The sequence below is a fragment of the Loxodonta africana genome, chromosome 25 (assembly GCF_030014295.1).
Source record: "Loxodonta africana isolate mLoxAfr1 chromosome 25, mLoxAfr1.hap2, whole genome shotgun sequence".
NCBI classification, from domain to species: Eukaryota; Metazoa; Chordata; class Mammalia; order Proboscidea; family Elephantidae; genus Loxodonta; species Loxodonta africana.
Genome location: NC_087366.1, coordinates 26,612,278 through 26,633,275, shown reverse-complemented (window position 1 = coordinate 26,633,275; position 20,998 = coordinate 26,612,278). Strand labels below are relative to the sequence as shown.

The following is a 20,998-nucleotide window of genomic DNA, read 5'->3' as shown; positions in this document are numbered from 1 at the left end:
ACTCCAGGCTGACAATCTTTACTCTTTGAGCTAAACTGTTACTTAGTTTAAAGGTGACTTCAGGGGTAGTTTCAATTCAAGTTTTGAAAAGCAACTCAGGACGATAGTTTTGGGGACCCTTCTAGCCTCAATAGGTATAATAAGTCTGAATTCTTTAAGAATTTCAAGTTCTGTTTTACATTTTTCTCCCTGTTTTTCAGGATTTATCTATTGCGTCCCATATCAGAAGGTTTAGTTATGGTAGCCAGGTACCATCTAGTTCCTCTGGTCTCAAGGCAGAGGAGGCAGTGGTTCATGGAAACAATGAGTCCTGTATTTCAGTTCCTTCTCTGATTCTTGGATTTCCTATTTTCTCTTTTGTTCCAAATTAATAAAGGTCAATAGTTGTAACTTAAATGGTTGCTCATGAGCTTTTAAGATCCCAGACACTACTCACCATACTAGGAGGTAGAACAATAAACTTTAAGGACTATGTTATGCCAATCGACTGGATCGTCCCACGAAACCACAGCCCTAAACCCCCAAACCAAGAGAACTAATCCCATGAGATGATTGATTATGTCTAGTTAGTATCGGCATCTGTAGCCACTCCTCCTTCTTTTGGTTATAGTTATTGTTACAAAGCCATATACAACCAAGCATTTGCCCATTCATCCGTTTTCCCTATGTACAGCTTATTGACATAAATTACATCAGTCATGCTGTGCAAACTTCACCCACATTCGATGCCACCTTTCTTATTGCTATAAACAAAAAGCGACTACTTCCAAAAGAGTGAGTCTTGGTGGTGCAGAGATTAAGCTCTTGGCTGCTAACCAGAAGGTTAGTGGTTTGAACCCACCAGCCACTCTGCAGGAGAAAAATACGGCAGTCTGGTTCCATAAAGATTACAGCCTTGGAAACTCTATGAGGTGGTTCTGCTCTGTCCTAGAGGGCTGCTATCAGTAGGAGTTGACTCTATGGCAACTTTTGTTGTTTGTTTTACCTAAGGAGTGCTCCTCCCTCTACTGGTAACCACTAACAAACATTCTATTGCCATCGAATCAATTCTGACTCATGCGTTTAACTGCCCCATTAGGTTTCCAAGTTTGTAATTTTTACAGGAACAGACCGCCACATCTTTCTCCCATGGAGCCACTGGTGAGTTGGAAGCTCCATCCTTTCGGTTAGCACACGAGCTCTTTAACCAAACGAACATTAAGTTTCTGTATATTTCGAACATTAAGTTTCTGTATATTTACCTATTTGTCATTTCATAAAAGTGAGAACATACAATATTTGTCTTTTTGTGATTGACTTACTTTGTTCAACATTATGCCCAACAGGGTTCATCCATGTCATAAAATGTTTCAGGAACTCATTTTTCTTTATTGATGAGTAGTATTCCACTGTATGTATGTACCACATTTTGCTTATCTGTTCATCCATTGATGGGCACTTAGGTTGTTTCCATCTTTTGGCTGTTATGAATAGTGCTGCGATGCACATAAGTGTGCATATGTCTGTTTGTGTCACTTCTATTAGATCCCTAGAGTATATTCCTAGGAGTGGGCCATATGGCAGCTCTAGTGGCATAGTAATTAAGAATTTGGCTGCTAAGCAAAAGGTTGGCTGTTCGAATCCACCAGCTGCTGCTCCTTGTAAACTGAATGGAACTGTTCTATTCTGACCTATAGGGTCAGAATCAACTGGACAGCAATGGATTTTATGGTAGCTATACCGGTTTTTTTTTTATACCTCTAACGGGTTTTTTTTTAATGGATTTTATGGCAGCTCTCTAGATTTTTGAGAAACCACCAGACTATTTTCCACAACAGCTGTACCATTTTTTCATTTCCACCAGCAATGGATGAGGGTTCCAATTTCCCCACATCCCCATCTAACACTTGTTATTTTCGGTCCTTTTTTTTTTCTTACCCATCCTAGTGGGAGTGAAATGATATCTCCTTGTGGTTTTGATTTCCATTTCTCTGATGGGTAATGATTTGAGCATCTTTTTATGTGTTTGTTGACTATTTGAATATCCTCTTTCATGAAGTATTGTTCGTGTCTTTTGCCCAGTTTTTGATTGGGTTATTTGTCTTTTTATTGTTAAATTGTAGAAGTTTTCTATACCTTTTAGATATTAGACCCTTATGAGTTATATCATTCCTGAAGGTTTTTTCCCAGTCTATAGGTTGTCACTTTTTGATGAATATAAGCATTTAACTTTTACAAGGTCCCAGTTATCTATTTTATTTTCTGCTCGTGCATTTGTTTTTGTGTTTGATAATCTATCACTGAAAAAAAATTAAGTTCCAACGTTTGACTCTTATATTTTCTTCCAAGAACTTTATGATTTTAGATTTAACATTTAGGTCCTTGATCCAATTTTGAAATAGTTTTTGTTTATGGCATGAGGTATGGATCTTGTTTCATTTTTCGGTATGCAGAAATACAGTTTTGCTAGCATCATTTATTGAAAAGTCTGCTCCTTCCCCATTAAACAGGTTTGGCTCCCTTTTCAAAAATTAATTAACCATAGATGTTTGCATTTACTTCTGAGTTTTCAATTCTACTCCACTGGTCTATGTGTCTATCATTAAATAAGTACCAGACTGTTTCGATTACTGTATTATGTAATATATTTAGAAGTTGGGAAGTGTGAGGCTTTCTATTTTGTTCTTCTTCAAAATTGCTTTGGATATTTGGGGTCTCTTCTCTTTCCCTGTAGAATTGAGGATTAGCTTTTCCATTTCTGTAAAGAATGCTGTTAGAATTTTAATCGGAATTGCATTGTATCTGTAGATTGATTTGGGCAATATTGATACCTTGACTATATTAAGCCTTCCAGTCCACGAGCATGGAGTGTCTTTCCTGGCAGTGTTTTCTGAATTGTGCATCAAGGAATCTAATATTCCAGATATGTCAAAAGATATTCTACCCCAAGCAAGTTCTGTGTTCAAATAAGTTTGGGAAGCAATGGGTTAAACAAAATCACTATAAGACTTTTCAGGACCTTTAATGTGATAATTCTAATGTACATGGTGAATCTTCAGGAGGAAAGTATGACATGCTGTATTTTTCTCAAGAATATTTAGCCACCAATATCAATTTTTTTCCTCCAAAGTATCACCTAGGGCCATAAATACAATTTGGAAAAAACTACTCAATGTGGACACTTAAACCTTCTGTATGAATTATAGCCTCCAAAGGTCCTCTGTCTGGCAGAGTGGTTTTTGAATCCAAAGCTTAACTAAAGGTAGGGATAGGAGGAGTGTTGAGAGTGGGAAGGAAAAGGACAAGCAGTAGTAAGCATACGTAGAGGAAAGGTATGGTGAAGAAAAGGTATGATGAACAAGAAGGATGCAGAGGGCAAAGGCACTTAAAAAAACAATCAGGAGAGAGAACAGAAAACCATTATCTTAGGACATCTTCATTGATGTGGAAGTTGATATTGTTGATGGAGAACTGAGTGAATACTTGTGTATGACCTTTGATGATGATTATCACTGTAATTGGATATCTAAAACATGGAGCAATGAGCATCTTGAAAAGTAGAGCTACTGCATTTGACTAGGTTTATTCAAATACTAGGCATTCTTAACGTTATTGAGCTAGACTAGTTTTCAAGTTATTTTAATGTTATGTCGACATAATAATAATGTTTAACAAATGAGAGAAATGTAAATAAATAACTTTATAAAAGGAGAGATAAAGGAAAAGAAAGTATAATGTTGGAGAACAAGAATTTTTACTGGAAGTGGTAGAAATGGTAAACAATGGAGGGGAGATCTAGCTATATTTTGGATGTGAAAGTAGATGATATATCTCAGGATAAGGCTGGTGATGGCTTGATAAATGTCAGCATGTCTCAGTAGGCTGGCAGAGACAAGGACTTGGATCTAGAAGCTGCCCTTTGCAGTAAGGTAGTCACTAGCAAGGCAAATTGAACCACTCATTAGGCAGAAACTAGTGAGTGTGTCCTGCATATAAAACCATGTATATACACCTACTTCTCACTCATTGACTATCTTATTATCTAACATTTTGCATTTACAATAGTAGTAAAAACTCTACTATCCAATTATTTTGCACATTAATGATGTACGTCTGGCAGTAACAAATGATGAGGTACAAGGTGAGAGTTACACAGCCTGTGATGGTTAAGGTCACGTGTCAACTTGACTGGGTCATGATTCTCAGTGGTTTGGCAGTTATGTAATGATGTAATTTGGCAATTATCTAAGGATGTGGTCATCTTCCATTATCACCCAACACTAATTTTTTTTTTTTTTTTAATAATGACCTGGTCTTTGGAACCTAACCATGTCAGTAAGTGAAGAGTGGATGTAGTTGTCTATAGGCATTGTCTGGAGTTCAGGAATAGAATATATTCCCTGGAATATGGTCTGCCAAGAGCAAGGCAGAGCTGTTCTTCTAGAGGGCCTGTTACACACAGCAGACTATTGATACAGAAAGGGTTCAGGTATGAGGAATGAAGCAAGCACTGGAAACTGGGATCAAACCTAGGACAGAGGGGTAGGCCAGCCTATCAACACAGCCAAGGATGACTCTGGACCACAGAGAATTGATTCAAAGCTGGTGAAATCACCTGCTTCACATCCTAGAAATGAGACTGGGCCTGAGCCTGTCAATTTGAATTAAAGAAGGGAAGTCAAGTGGTTCCAACTATGGCAGCGGATAGTCAGGGGTTGGCACCCCAGCAAGTTGTACAGATAAATGTTGTGGCTCTCAGAGGTCTTTAGCCTTTCATTTTGTAAAGTCACAGTGATACTGCCAGGTCATTCATCTGAGCCCAGATTGCATGCAATTAACTCTTCTCTGAAGCATCCCCCTTGGTGTTTTCATGGAGATTTTGGGAAACGAGGGTAGAATACTCCTACAGTGCCTGTGTTATTCTGAATTTCATGGTGGTTTAGGTGGGCTTGTCTTACTGGTTGTCAGTTCTGTGAGAGTTGTTGTTAGGTGCCTTTGCGTCAGTTCTGACTCACAGTGACTCTGTGTACAACAGAACAAAACACTGCCTGGTCCTGCACCATCCTCACAAATGTTGCTATGTTTAAGCCCATTGTTGCAGCCACTATGTCAATCCATCCCATTGAGGATTTTCCTCTGTTTTGCTGACCCTCTACTTTACCAAACATGATGTCCTTCTCCAGGTACTGGTCCCTGATAAGAACATGTTCAAAGTACAGGAGACGAAGTCTTGCCATCCTTGATTCTAAGGACCATTCTGGCTGTACTTCTTCCAGGACAGATTTGTTTGTTCTTCTGGCAGTCCATGGTATATTCAATATTCTTTACCAGCACCATAATTCAAAGGCATCAATTCTTCTTTGGTTTTCCTTATTCATTGTCCAGGTTTCACATGCATATAAGGCAATTGAAAATACCATGGTGTCTTGGTTATCTAGTGCTGCTATAACAGAAATATCACAAGCAGATGGCTTTAACAAAGAGAAATTTATTCTCTCACAGTATAGTAGGTTACAAGTCCAAATTCAGTGTGTCAGCTCCAGGCGAAGTCTTTCTCTCTTTGTTGGCTCAGGAGGAAAGTCTTTGTCAGTCTTTCCATGGTTGAGGAGCTTCTCAGGCACAAAGACCCTAGGTCCAAGGGGCGCGCTCTGCTCCCAGCACTGCTTTCTTGGTGATATGAGGTCCCCACTCTTTGCTAGCTTAAAAAAAAAAAAAAACCATTCCTTTTATCTCTTGAGAGATAAAAGGTGGCGTAGGCCACACCCCAGGGAAACTCCATTTACATTGAATCAGAGAGGTGAACTGACCAAGAGTGTTACATCTTACTCTAATCCTTTTAACCACAGGCAGAGATTATGATTTCTAAAACTTAGGAAAATCACAAAATGGTGGGCAGCCACACATGGCCTAACGAAGTTAATACACACATTTTTGGGGGGATATAATTCAATCCATGACACATAGCTTGGGTCAGGCACACCTTAGTCCTCAAGGTGACATCTTTTCTTTTTGATGCTTTAATGAAGTCTTTTGCAGCAGATTTGGGCAGTGCAATAAGTCCTTTGATTTTTTTTTTTATTCTGTTTCCATGGGCATTGATTGTGGATTCAAGTAAGTAAAATGAAATCCTTGACAACTTCAATGTTTTCTCCATTTATCATGATGTTGCTTATTGATCCAGTTGTGGGGATTTTTTTTTTTTTTTTTTATGTTGAGGTGTAATCCATACTGAAGGCTGTGGTCTTTGATTTTCATCAGTAAGTGCTTCAAGTCTTCTTCACTTTCACCAAGCAAGGTTGTATCATCTGTATAATGCAGGTTGTTAATGAGTCTCCCACCAATCCTGATGCTTCATTCTTCATATAGTCCAGCTTCTCTGATTATTTGCTAAGCATACAGATTGAATAAGTCTGATGAAAGAATACAACCCGGAGGCACACCTTTCCTGATTTTAAACCACTCAGTATCCTCTTGTTCTGTAGAACAACTGCTTTTTGGTCTATGTACAGGTTCTACATTAGCACAATGAAGTGTTCTGGGATTCTGATTCTTCACAAAGTTATCCATAATTCGTTATGGTACACACAGGTGAATGCCTTTGCATAGTCAATAAAACGCAGGTAAATGTCTGTCTGGTAGTCTCTGCTTTTAGACAAGACCATCTGACATTTGCAATGATATCCCTCATTCCATGTCCTCTTCTAAATCCAGGTGGAATTTCTGGGAGTTCTGTGTTGATGTACCGCTACAACTTTTTTCGAATTACATTCAGCAAAATTTTACTTGTGTGCAATATTAATGATATTGTTTGATAATTTCCTCATTCTATTGGATCACCTTTCTTTGGAATGAGCACGTATATGAATCTCTTCCAGTCAGTTGGCCAGGTGGTTGTTTTCCAAATTTCTTGGCATAGATGAGCGAAAGCTTCTAGTGTTGCATCTGTTTGTTGAAACATCTCAATTGGTATTCCATCAATTCTGGTGCCTTGTTTGTACATCTGTATTTTTAAAAACTCCTTCAGGCCCTCTATCTGTTTTGTCTATATCATTATCCTTAGCATTTAATACAGCGCTCACCCACGGTAGGGGTTAAAGAAGTATTTATTGATTACTTCAGAAGGTGTTTGTGGCCGGAGAAGCAGAGCAGGGATTGGGTGCACTAGAAGTTATAAATTGTCTCCCCAGAGACTGAAATTGACCATTTGATGGCTATCAGAAGACATAATTAAGGGTTGGATGGCTGCTACCTATTCCATACTGAAGATGCTTTCCAAACCTTCCATTACAGGTGGTGTTGTCCTCAACCCTGCCTATTACGGCATGCCTGGCCATACCAACATCATGATCCATGAGGTGGGACATGTCCTGGGACTCTACCATGTCTTCAAAGGGGTCAGTGAAAGAGAATCCTGCGATGACCCTTGCAGGGAAACAGTGCCGTCCATGGACACGGGAGACCTCTGTGCTGACACGCCCCCCACTCCCAAGAGCAAGCTGTGCCAGGACCCAGAGCCTACCAATGACACCTGTGGCTTCACCCACTTCCCAGGGGCTCCGTTCAGCAACTATATGAGCTACACAGGTATCACAACAGCCAAGATTTTTTTTTTCCATTAAGATTATATGGGGGCTGAGGGGGATTGTGGGAGGTATAGAAGATGATGAAGTGGTCATTTGTGCCAATTTGTGTCAGAGAGTTAGAGTGTATTTATCACAGTACACTCCCTTTTTTTACATCTTTGAAGAAGTTGAAGAAATACTGAGATATTAAGGGGTCTGTTTTCTATCAGAGATATAAAAATTAAAAACACTTCTGTCTTGGATTGCTAAAAATTAAGGGACAAAACCAAAAGCCCTCTTGAGGTCCCTCATGTCTCTAGGGCTTGGTTTTTCTTGTTCTTGCCCACATCCTTTAGGCATTTACTCTGAAGGAGAGTCCAATAACAAAGGGGAAAGAGGTTTCTAGGTCAAGGTGGCTGTTTGTGCTATTTTGAAGAGGTCTATTTAATTTTTTGCTTGGGATTACTTTTTTGTTTTATGCTATTAAAAAAAGTATCATATTCTCTCTTCCAAAAACAGCCAAGGAGTAATTCTTAGCTCTCCTACCAAAAAATGACAGCATCTCATTTTAAAAATGGCATTTCTTTGACCCTGGTACCAACCGCATTGTCAGACTAGTTGTTTTCCTCAGTCCAGCTCCTTAATTCTCCTTCTTCCCTGTCCTCTCATACCTTCCTTGTTTCTGGAGAAAAGCAATGCTAGCCACAGTCTCCTGCTAAGGAGACTCACATTTACCCCCAAAACTAAAGACTGATTTGATTTGATGATATTCCCCAATGGAGAAGGAAGCGGGTAATTTTTCTATTAGGTCTAGGGGTTTGGTTGGTGGTAAGTTCTAGAATTTATCTAGGAGGATAAGTTAAAAAATAATATTCAAGTTTATTTAAAAGGATAAACCACTCAGACTCTGACCATACCTTTCAAAAGGAAAAGAAAAGTAATGAGCTGGTCCCTTTTGTGAGCTCTGAAGATGTTTCTGTCTAAGTTCCACTTTGATGAATGATTCAGGCTCATCAAATTTGTAAGCACCACCACCCCTGTCTCCTCAACAAGCACGTGGTGACACTTACCGGGGCAGAGAGATCTGACACTGGGCTGCAGAGGGCAGAGCTGTTTAGGTACCACCTGTGAGGTGGGAAGAGGAAAGAGCTATGTAGCAGGAGAAGTAGGTGACTGGTGTGTCTTCACTACGATAACTCCTTTTCTAGCCCTGTGAAAAATGTATCCACGAGAGGAACTTTGCCTGCTCCAACGGTAAGGCTGGGGCCATCATTTCTTGACATTTGAACCCTCCCCGCCTTGAGCATCATTACTGAATACTTACTCACTTTGACCAAAGTCACTGGGCAATATAGTAGGTGTCTCTAACACCACAAAGGTTCACAAATAAAAAGACCATATGCTGAAACACTGCCATCTGGTGGTTTGCTGAATAAGCAACCAACAGCTCAGAACAGCCTTGTACCTCATGACATGAGCCTCACCCTGGTCCAGCCCAACATCAAAGTAAGGGCCCCGTTTTAGAGATCAGTAAGCACTATGTTTCTGTCTTCTCTTTCCCGCTTTCAACCAAGAAATTTCCTGAAACAGAATACATTTATTAACTCAACAAGTGTTTGTTAAGCCTAGTGAGTGCACAGTGGTGTGATAGTTGCTAGGGATTCAGCCATGAGCAAGACAGATTTGATCTTTGCGTTTATGAACTTCACAGGTTAAAACCTCATCTTTTGTGCTCCTCTTTTGTCTCTGCAGATGATGACTGCACTGACAGCTTCACCCCTAACCAAGTGGCCCGAATGCATTGCTATTTGGACCTTGTATATCAGCAATGGAGTCAAAGCAGAAAGCCCACCCCCATTCCCATTCCACCCATGGTCATCGGGCAAACCCACAAGTCCCTCACTATCTACTGGCTGCCTCCAATTAGTGGAGTTGTGTATGACAGGTGAGAGAGGTCCTTGTGGTGGCTGAGGCCGGTACAATACTCTCTGAGGGCACAAAGAGAATGGACGTTTCTTATGAACAAGGGGAAGAATGTGAAGTGAGGGGAACCCCAAATTGGAGCTATAAATGTGTGCGCTACTGCACAGTGAATGTCTCCTCACCCGGCACAGTTTTCATCTCCTTAACAATGGCTCATCATGTGTGCACACTCCTTGGGGATGGGCCTGCCAGATGTTTCCTTGGAAATTCACGTCTGGCCAGCTCCCTGGAGCTGAGAAGGAGTTGACAAGAGAAAATGATAGAGATTAAGTGGCAGAACAGAGAGAGCATTTGCCACCTATCAAGTCAGGCATTCCTCCTTGGTGTGAGGATGGGGCAGTGGCTTCCAGAGTGGTGTTAGGGGGAAGGGAAGTAAGGCGTGTTCCTCCAGGTAGTTCTGGGGTGGGGGTGGGAGGCTGCGCATTGCTCCAAGCTATGCATCAGGGGCTTTGCTGGCTGATGAGGCCATTTCTGACGCCTCCTCTGCCTCTGGTTGTACCCTGTGCCGCCCTCTCTTATGGCCACTATCTTGTGGAATTGTCGTTCTCTGTTCATTTTTCTATCTTTCCCGTCAAACTGGGAACTTCTAGGGGACAGGACTATTTTTGTAATCTGTCTCTTGACCTGACACAATAGACACCTATGACACGTTTATTAAAGAAAAAACATTAGACTTGAAACTTCAGCTGTCATCCATTCTTTGAATATATCAGGAAGTATTTGATAAAAGGAGAGAAGGTATGAAAAAGCATGATAGTTGACAGTTGGTGGGGATATGGGAGAAGTGGCTTAACTAGGAGGACCAAAACCCCCACCCTGATCTGGACAGAGTCACCTATCTCAAAACCTGCTTTACGAGTTGTCAACAAATTGACTCCAACTCATGGTGACCCAATGTGTGTCAGAGTAGAACTGTGCTCTATAGGGTTTTCAATGACTGATTTTTTGGAAGTAGATTGCCAGGTCTTTCTTGAATCTAAATAACAAGAAGAGCTATTGTTTATTTGATGCTACTATGTGTGAAGCATTGTGAGAAGCATTCATCCTACAATCATCTAGTCCTTTCAATAAGCACAACTCCTGTTATATAAAGAAAAAATCCAAGGCATAGAGAAATATCCAGTGGCTACCCCAAGACCCTACAACTAAATAGAAGTGGATCTGGGGGGTAAAACGTTGATGTTGGAATTGCAGCAATGGGCAAGCAGAAACAGATGATTTCTTTGAAGTTGGAACATTCTCATTTAGCAGGTAGATAACCCCTCTTCCACTTGCCACACCTCCCTTCTGGGTGTCAGGCTCCAGCTAAGAAGCTGGATGTCCCTGAAATATTGTTTACATGTACCCCAGCTTTGCAGAATGATGGGAAGAGAGTAAAGGAAGACACATGGATAGAAGGAAGCTGGTGAGTAATCATTCAAAGTGGCGTTCCCAGCCTTCTGCAGTCTTGATAGCTGTCCTTGATGCCTTGATAATACCTAATACGTGATATCACTTAGACCTCGCAGCCCTATAAAGTAGTTATTATTGCCATCCGCACCCAAGCTTGCAACGGCTCCGTTTGTGAGTCAGCACACGTCTATGTGATGCACGTAAGAACCATCTTCCTGCAAGTATGATCTTGTGCAGCTTCGGATAGATTGGCTGAACAGTAAGTCCTCGGAGGTATGTGCAAAGCAGAGTTTTACATCAGTTTATTTAACACATGTAAACAATTTAATCTTTCAATTCTCTCTCTGGTACAAACGTTACGAGAAAGCAGACATCAGTGCTGGCTTGCTACAAGTCTGTTGGCAGAAAAGGCTATAGTTTGCTTCCTTTTCTCAGCTAGGTGGGCCTCAGTTTTGAGTCCTCTCGATACGTGTGTCAGGGAGACTCACGTCACATACCCAGCAATTTGTGTCATGGTTGGGGTTATGTTTACTCCACTCCAGTAGGTATTTGGAATTCTTGTGTCAGAGAGGAGCCCCAGCTACGCACTCAGCAGCGGCCCCGGAAGGGCCAAGTGCATCAAGGAAATGTGGTTTTGAGTTGTGTCCACATTAGAAGTGAGTGCCGATTGGAGTCAGAGGTTGGAGCTTAACTACACCTTTTAGTTGCCAAAGTACTGGATACTAGATGATGCTTGGAAACATGCTCAAAGGAATTCAGGAACTTGTTATGTGACCTCAGGCAATTTATTTAACCTCTCTGAGCCTGTGTTTCCTCAGTTGTAAACACAGGGTTATTACAGGAATTAGAGGTAATTTATGAAAAGTACCTAGCAGCACAGTGCCAGGTATATAGAAAGTGTTTAATAAATGGAAGATGCTATCATAATTATTACCCCTACTTAACAATACTGTTTTTTTTAGCATATTACAAGATATTACTTTTTCTCCTTAACTATTGAGTTGTACTGATTTAATGCCTCCATTTTCAGATGTGTCGTTCATAAGTGTCTCTATAAAGATTCCAAGTATCAGAGATAAGCCTCATAAAGTGGTTTCCCTTTGTTATTTAGCTGCTATTGACTCTATTTCTTCAAGCACAAATATGGTGCTTAAAGAGTTCTTCATAAAAAATTTTTTTTTTCATAGATTGTATTAATAGCCTCAAATATGTTCATAAAACAAGCATTTATGGAAAGACTGCTGAGTTCAGTCCCTGTGCTAATTGCTGGGGATAGAAAGAGTAGTTTGATCTGGATCTGCTCACAAGCAAATGAGAAAAAAGAATGTGAATCGAAAATCTCAACACCACAGAGCAGTATCCTATGGAGGAGCCAGCAGGTGCAGTGGGAGCATAGAGGAGGGATTGCCAGCCACTCTGAAGAAATCAGGCTAGTGCCATTCAAAGGCTACATTTAAATGGGTCTTGAAGGGTAGGAGTTTGCTAAACCAAAAAGCTGGGGAAGGCTATTTGATTGCAGCAGGAACAGTACGTTTCAAGGATCTGTGTGAGGGGCATGATGCATTGGAAATGGCAAGAGTTAATTGTGAAGGGTGCATTAAGTTCATGAGGGTGCTGTAGTAGGTGAGGCTGGAGCTAGCTGGTGAAGGACCTTGGCTCGCAGTTAGGGAAATGGATGCATCCCCATAGAAATGGAGACAAAGGGATGTTTTTGTGATGAAGAGTAGGGAGTTTAAAATACAATAACATATCACTAATAAGTTGACTCTGAAAATTGTTGTCTGTATGCATGGGGAAACTCTAAGGGGCCTTTGGATGACTTATTGAGAATCAACGTAGAAAGGAGTTTTATGTTGAAAGCTTCAAATTGTAATTGTTTTGTGTTTAACATTTCTAGGACAGGAGCTGCCCCCTTTCATCTCCACAGGCCTCATTTATGACTTAAAGTTTTCTGCTTCATGATTTTGAGATTTTCCTGTCACTATGAATTCTGCTAAGACGAGGTCTACCCAAGAAGGAAATGAGTTAAGAAATAGTTGTGTTCTCAGTTACCCTCCAGGGCCTCATTAAAATTTCCTTATCCCCGTTCATCTGATGGATTCTCCCCATCTTTCTCCCTTTGTCTTCTCAGGGACCCAGGAAGCCTGTGTGGAGCCTGCACTGAAGATGGAACATTCCGTCAGTATGTACACACAGCTTCCTCCCGGCGGGTGTGTGACTCCTCAGGTTACTGGACTCCAGAGGAAGCTGTGGGTACAGTACCGTAGCTTTTTGATCTATACATTGGTGGCCACTGAGGACGGGGGTGGAGTATTCTCTTGTTGTGAAAAGCAGTGGCAGAGTAAGGAAAAGGTAGCATGTGATGTTGTGTGTGTGTGTGTGTGTGTGCACGCATGCACATTTTTTTGGAAAACTACAGGTGCCTCAGAAAGACTCTGCCTGGCACCTTTGTGTGCTGAATATCCCATGTGTGGTTTATGTGGGGGCCTAATGTCTGTGGTGAAGCAGAGATTGGCATGTAGGACAGAGGGATGAACTGAATTCAGCTGAACTCAAGGGGTGACTTCAGGGTGAGGTGTCTCAGGAGTATAGTGTTATATGTGCCTACTGGCCCAAGGAACAGCCTTGCCACATGACAATATAAGCTGAACTCTTGCTTCTCTGTATCAGGAGAGGAACAGAGAACACGTTGCAGAGAACACTCACACACTGGCTGAGCCAGCCTGAGCGCGGGTAGGGTGAACTAGGTGTTCTAAACTGATCGTTCTGATCTATGCTATTTTACGAGTCTGTTAATCACTGGTACTTGTTGTGCCCGGAATATGATCTAAGCTAGGCTCCGGGAGGGGAAAAATGTTTTTATCTGCCCCTTTCCCTCTCCCCTAGCTTCTCAAACACTTACATACCTCACACACATGTAATTATCGTTGCCTCAAGATAAATTAGAACAGGAATCTTTTCACAACTCAAGTCCAAAAAATGCTGTCGAAACTTGGTTTTAGCACCTCCTGATGAATGGCTTGACTTCTTCCATCATCACCATCTTCAGTGTTAACCTGAGCATTATCTTTTTCCTTGTATTTATTAAGACCTAAAAGGCACTCAGTAAGTTGTGCTGGACACAGTCCTATTTCAACTAGCCTTAAGTCTTCGCTCTGACAGGAGAAAAAAGAGAACATTGGTCTTAGAGTCCATAACTACAGAGTCTGTAAGATGTCACCTTGGATTATAGATACTCAAGGAAAAGGAGCCTCAAGAAGAAATCTGAAGGGAGACAATTTACTTGATTGATTATATATGATTTTTCTCAAATGTGAGTTTTCAAGGAAGAATGGAAAATTAATATAAACTTTACATTGGCACTGCATTGGACCCATTTTGAGATTGGCATTCCATAAAAGACCATTTCTATGGCCAAGGGTTTGTCTTGCGCTGGTGTTTTAATGCTTGTTTGACTCCCTGGTCTCATACTTTTTCCTTTCTAATTCTTGAAAACATTCAATTATCTAGTAGAAGTAAAAGGAATGAGAATTCTTGTATTGTGTCTTGAAGCAAATAAAGTCAACTTTTAGGTCCTCTTTTCATGTTATATCATGAGATCATGATAAAAACTTTTCTGACAAGCAGTGCTGCTGTTGGGTTGTCTTCTAAAGGGCCTTTTCTCTGCTAGTATTTTGGAAGAAGCATTGGAAAATACTGCTAAGAAATACTGATCTTCCCTTTGCTTTGAAAGGGTGAAGGACCAAGCCATATTTAAAATATACACAATAAAAATGATTGAATATCAAGCAGAGCAGTCACAGTCCCATGAGCTTTCAGATACAATGATGGTGTATTTAATAACAGAATACTTGGAGCCCTAGTGGCCCAGTGGTTAAGAACTCGACTGTTAACCAAAAGATGGGAGTTCGAATCCACTCCTTGGAAACCCTATGGGACAGTTCTACTCTGTCTCTATAGGGTCACTATGAGTCGGAATCGACTTGACAGCAATAGTTTTGTTTGTTTGTTTTGGTAATGAATACTTACTGGCTACCAACTGCTTTCTAAATGCTATGGGGAATACAAAGTTGAATCAGACATAGTCCACGCTTAAATATCATCTGCTTGGAGAGACCTTCCCTGACTCTGTAATCTAAAAAAGCCCCCAACTCCACCCCATCTTTCTGTAGCTCTCCTTTATTTTTTCTTCAAAGATCCCATTACTACTTGAAATTATCGTCTATATCCCTTTATCTATTTACTGTTGCATCGATCACCTTATTGTGAGATATATGAGGGCAAAGCCTTTAGCTCTCTGATCCACTACTTTGTTTCCAGTGCCTAAATCAGGGCCAGGCTCATAATAGGGACACAATCAATTTTTGCTGAATGAATGAATGGGTGAGCTTACAATGTAGGCAAAAAGCAGCAAGGATCATAAGATGTAATAGACACACACATTCACACACACATACACACACATCTGAACTTGCTCCTTTTGGACTTTGGGACTCTATTTTCCAAAGTCTGAAGGGCTAAATAATTCTCTTGAAAATTTAGAAGCTTAACTTCCATGTAATGCTATGTAGATCTTCTATGCTAACCTAGTAAGACAGGTGGTTAAATATTATTACTTATTTTATAAACGTAGAAAATGAGGCTTAGGGAGGCCTGTTGCAGTATCAGAGCTAATGACACAGTGCCAATCAACTCTGCTGATTCCAAATTCAGCACTTTCTCTTCATGTGATATAGAAGAAAACCACCTTGTATGGATTATTCCCGCAGAGCAGAACACAATGCATTTGTGATATTTGATCCTTCACTATTACGTTTTTACTTAGCTACTGAATCTCCATTTGTTCTCCCTCAGTAATGTATGCTTATGTTTCCTGCCTTACTTACCTACTCACACCTCAGCTGAAATGGAAATTCAATGTATGGTTTTAAAGTTTGGCTAACAGTCAACTGGAGGAACTGCCAACATGGGATCTTAGGGAATCAAAGAAGTTTTGTGAAGAGCCTTTGCTTAAACAAAGAGTGCATTGACAGACTGAAATTAATGTTTTCCTTATTAATTAGTAAAACAGGGTTTCAGAGGCAGTAATTTTTATATAAATTATTAATAAACTAAGCACAAATAATTCTCTTCTGCTCAAGGATTCTTTAAGAATATGATCTAACCACTCCGCATCAGCCTTATGTTTTTACCTAGGGCCTGGGTTACTCCATTCCCAATTCTTTGCTAGGCTTCCACCATGTAAGGTGATGTGGTAACAAGAGCATAATACAATTGACTTGTTACACTACACCTTTGTCCTAAGTTGTACTTTAGGTCTAACTCACTAAGCTAACCAGCTTTTACATGACTTCTAAGTTCAGAAGCACCTCCTTTTTCATTCTCCTTTCTGGCCACTGACATGGGCTGCTCATTTTCAGATTTTCAATGGTGGTACCTGATGTGTTTATCTGCTCATCTTCCCCAGGGCCTCCAGATGTAGATCAGCCCTGCGAGCCAAGCTTGCAAGCCTGGAGTCCTGAGCTCCACCTGTACCATATGAACATGACGGTCCCCTGCCCTACGGAAGGCTGTAGCCTGGAGCTCCTCTTCAAGCACCCAGTCCATGCCGACATGCTCACTCTGTGGGTCACCTACCTCTCCATGGACTCCTCCCAGGCACTCTTCGACACGGAGATCTTGCTGGAAAACCAGGAGTCTGTGCACCTGGGCCCCTTAAACACTTTCTGTGACATCCCACTCACTATCAAGCTTCATGTTGATGGGAAGGTTTTGGGGGTGAAAGTCTACACCCTTGATGAACGGATGGAGATTGATGCAGCTCTCCTGACTTCTCAGCCCCACAGTTCTTTGTGCTCTGGCTGCAGGCCTGTGAGGTACCAGGTTCTCCGCGAGCCCCCATTTGCCACTGGCTTGCCCATGGTGGTGACACACCCCCACAGGAAGTTCACGGACGTGTGAGTTGGGCAGTAGGGCCTTCTAAACCATGGGATTTTCTGGGGATTTTGGGGTGGGTTTTATGTCCTTTCCCCCCATTTTTTAATATTCTGACCTGTTCTTAGTTGGAGAAATGTTCAGATCTCAGAAGGGATTTTATCCTAAAGTGCCATATTTAAGGTGAAGAAAAACATTCCCCAAGTGCTCTGACTGCTAATGCCATCATTAAAAAAATTATGGAAAAAAGAGGCTCATCTTTAAACTGCTTCAGTCAGATTGAATATGACCGCCACAAGTCAATCAGAATCAGATGCTCCTATGGGTGACACAATTTAATTTCTGATTCCTTGCTACTACTTTCTGGTAATCTGCCACCATTTCTATAATATTCAAAGGCTACAGTCAGCTCTTCCTCAGCTAAGTAAAGGGACCAAGGACCCTACTGACACTATATTTAGTTCAAGACTCATTCGACATGTACATTTCATTCTTTTTCCTTTTTCTTGCTCCTCCACTCTCTCCTTCTTTTTCTTCTAGCTCTCCCTTTCCTCCTACTTGCTAATCTTTCTACAAGCACTTAGTAAGTTCTGCTCTGTTCCTGGCACTGTGTGCTCAGTGCTGGGAACACAGACTCAGATAAGATTGTTGCCTTCAAAGATTTCAATATCTAGAGTAGAAGGCTGGTAGCTCCAAAGGTGAATTCTCCCCACCTCCTAATTTTCTTCAGAGTCTGCCCTGAGGACAAAATTAGAGATCAAACAGAAGTTTTATCAGAGACACTATATCTGTTAGTTTTTGCTGCATTAGAAACCATCACAAACATAGTGGTTTAAAACAACAAACATATTATTTCTCATGATTCTGTGGTTGGCTGAGTGTTCTTGTCTGGACTGGCTTGGCCAGAACTGAGATGGCCCAGTATGGCCTCAAGAATAGGCCAGAGGTGTCAGCTGAGAGGGCTGGCATGGTTGGAAGATGAAGCCTCTTTCAACATGGTCTCTTGTTCTTTAGTAGGCTTACTTGGGCTTGTTCTCATGGGGGCAGAAGAGTTTCCAGCAACAGGGGATGACAAACCCCAAAATGCTTATACTTCAAGTTTCTGATTATGTTGCTTGTGATAATTTTCCACTAGCAAATATGGCCAATTCCTGATTCAACCAAAAACCAAACCTGTTGCCTTTGAGTCGATTCTGACTCACAGTAACACTGTATGACAGAGTAGAACTGGCCCATAGGGTTTCCAAGGCTGTAATCTTATGGAAACAGACTACCATACCTTTCTCCCGTGGAGCAGCTGGTGGGTTCAAAACCCTAACCTTTCAGTTAGCAACCTAGCCTTTAACCATTGCACCACTAGGGCTCCTCCCTCTTGATTCAAGGAGTAGCAAAAAAAAAAAAAAAAAAAACCTTTTCATGGGAGTAGCGACAAAGTCACATCGCAGGAGAGTGTGCATTTGGGATAGGGGAGAGTTTGTGGCCACTTTGCCAGTCTACATCAGCTGTACAAAAGGAGAGAAAAATGTCCACCTTTAGTGTCACTACATTTTTCTTCCCATGTGTGCTTTCTTGGTTAGAACAGGAAGACAGTGAAACAGTCAAAAATCTAATTCAAATGGAAGCATAGATCAAGGAATGGATTTAAAAAGGAAAAAAAATTAAAAAAATAAAATAAAGTAATTTTTGAGCTTCTCTAATAAGAGTACCTGGATGGTACAAACAGTTAAAATTGGTGATTTGATTCCACCCAGTGGCATCTCAGAAGAAAGGCCTAGCAACTTACTTCCAAAAGATCACAACTCTCGAAAACTCTATGGAGCGCAGTTCTACTCTGACACTCGTGGGGTCACCATGAGTCAGAATTGACTTGATGGCAACTGGTGTTTTGAATATCTAACTGGAGCTAATTAAAACCCAAAACTTGTTGCCAATGAGTCGATTCCGACTCATAGCGACCCTATAGGACAGAGTAGTACTGCCCCATAGTTTCCAAGAAGTGCCTGGTAGATTTGAACTGCAGTCATAGCACTTAACCACTACACCATCAGGGTTTCTAATTGGATACACACACACACACACACACACACAGAAAACCTTTGATGCCGATAATATCCCATTTTATAGGTGAGAAAACTAAGACTTTAAGTTGGTTGAACAGCTAGTCAGCAGCAGACTCAGGATTGAAATCCAGTTTCCTGGCTGACTCCCATTTTGGTCCTCTTTCCTTAGTAACATACTGCGTTTTACAAACTCAGATCAATGATCTGAGATCACTGAAATTTTGGGCTACCTGCTGCTGAGTTTTTCCCCCAAGAAGAGTAAGCATATGCTGACATTTCCATCTGATCATTTTCCCAACCACAGAGCAGTATAAGACTTTCATGCGTGGCTAGACAAGAGTCTGGCAAAAACCACCCTGTACAGGGAAGCCACCAGCGTGGGTAGGATATAAAATTGGTCTTGTTTTTGGAAATAGCTGGCACTCTCATGAGAGGATTGGTTTCCTGAGAAGGAAAGATAATTTGGAAATTAAAAAGTCTTTAATATTTAGATGTCTTTTCTATTAAAATGCCTAAAAGCCAGTGTAGAGGTTTTTAAAGGTGTTTTTGAAACCCCAAGACGTTTCCTGTTTGCCAGTTGCAAGCATCCAGTGAGGGAGTGGAGGCTTTGTGGCTGAGTTGAAGAGCCTATTAAAGAAGAGAGAGGCTTGGCATGAGATTTATGGCAGCCACTCATGGCAGCCCCAACAACTCTCATAGATCCTTGTCCTCCTAAGCTCCAAAGTAACTCCCACCCTGGCTTGACTTTGGTGGTGGTTTTTCAATCAGGGCAGACACTGGACAAAATTAAGATAAGGGCAGCATTAGTCATTGAGACAAGCAGCCCCCCTTCTTGTTCCCTTTCTCTCTTCTAAATATTCTTCATACTCTCCACTGGGGTTCTAGAGAGAGCCTGATAAACCCCTTCCATATCTGGTATCAACTGATACAAGACTCCGTTCCTGGTATGTATACATTTTGACAGATTTGGATTGAAGAGGAATTAAATGCATTTCTTTTTTAAAAAATATAATTCATAAGATATAATTCATATACTATACAATTCACCCATTTAAAGTATATAATTTAATGGCTTTATTACAATTCTGATTGTGGAATATCCAGCATCGCAAAAATGGTGATGGAAGTTGTTCTTACCCCCTTCTATGAGAGAGTTGCTCTTACTAAAGATTCAGTCTCCTAAAGCCAAGAATTCTCTTGAGAGACAAGTAAGCTGACTGTGTTGCACTGACCCAAGAAGGGCCTCACTGAACCCGAACTGTGAAACTTTCATCTAAAGTTTCTTCGATTACTTCTAAGATAGAGGAGACTAGTTTATATATATGTATGTAGATGTATATACACGTACGTGCACGCACACACACACACACGTATATGTAAAGATATACTTGGGATACCATCCTAATACATTGTCTAAAAACTTTTAAATTCAGTGTTAATTCAGCAAGCATTTATTACACATCTACTATGTGGCATGTACTGGGAATACAGAAATGAAGATGATTTCAAACGTTCTGTTGCTTAGTAAGACTATGTGTCCTTATCTTTGTTTCAGACAATGTAATAAATATACCAGGTTTATTTTACCATAATATTTCCCTTAAACTCCTGCAAACCATCTTCAAACCGTGTTCCATTTTACAAATGTGATAGTCACCAGCTCATTGGTTTCCGCAGGGAGGTAACACCTGGACGGACATATCAATACCAGGTCCAGGCTGAAGCTGGAGCAGAACTGGGAGAACCTTCGCCTCCCCTGATCCATATGCATGGAGCTCCTTACTGTGGAGATGGGAAGGTGGCAGAGTGAGTAGAGTGTGTGTGAGAATGTGCAAACCAGGACATTGTCCTACTCTGGCCAGGAGGTACAACCTCCAGCTCGAGTTTGGCTTTTTTGGGAAATGTACGGGGGCAGGATACTGTGTGATTCCAGTGTTAATCTTAAAATTACAAAATTTGGAATCTGGTAGTGATCTTGCAAAATTATCATATCTTTGCATAGTTAAGAAGATACCCACTTCTATTTAGAGCTCACCCTTCTGGAGGCCTTCCTAATGCTTCTCACTGCTGGGTGGTGACCAAAGGAAG

General features: G+C 41.0%; 1 protein-coding gene across 1 annotated transcript in view; it reads left to right on the top strand.

Annotated features, from left to right (window-relative positions):
* Window positions 1-20,998, top strand: part of PAPPA2 (pappalysin 2) — a 341,782-nt gene that overhangs the window by 145,147 nt on the left and 175,637 nt on the right. Inside the window, exons 4-8 of the mRNA XM_003410880.4 lie at window positions 7,270-7,563; window positions 9,294-9,486; window positions 13,048-13,169; window positions 16,384-16,873; window positions 20,588-20,716. Of these exons, the coding sequence (XP_003410928.2) occupies window positions 7,270-7,563; window positions 9,294-9,486; window positions 13,048-13,169; window positions 16,384-16,873; window positions 20,588-20,716 (1,228 nt within the window). The remainder of the gene's footprint in view (window positions 1-7,269; window positions 7,564-9,293; window positions 9,487-13,047; window positions 13,170-16,383; window positions 16,874-20,587; window positions 20,717-20,998) is intronic.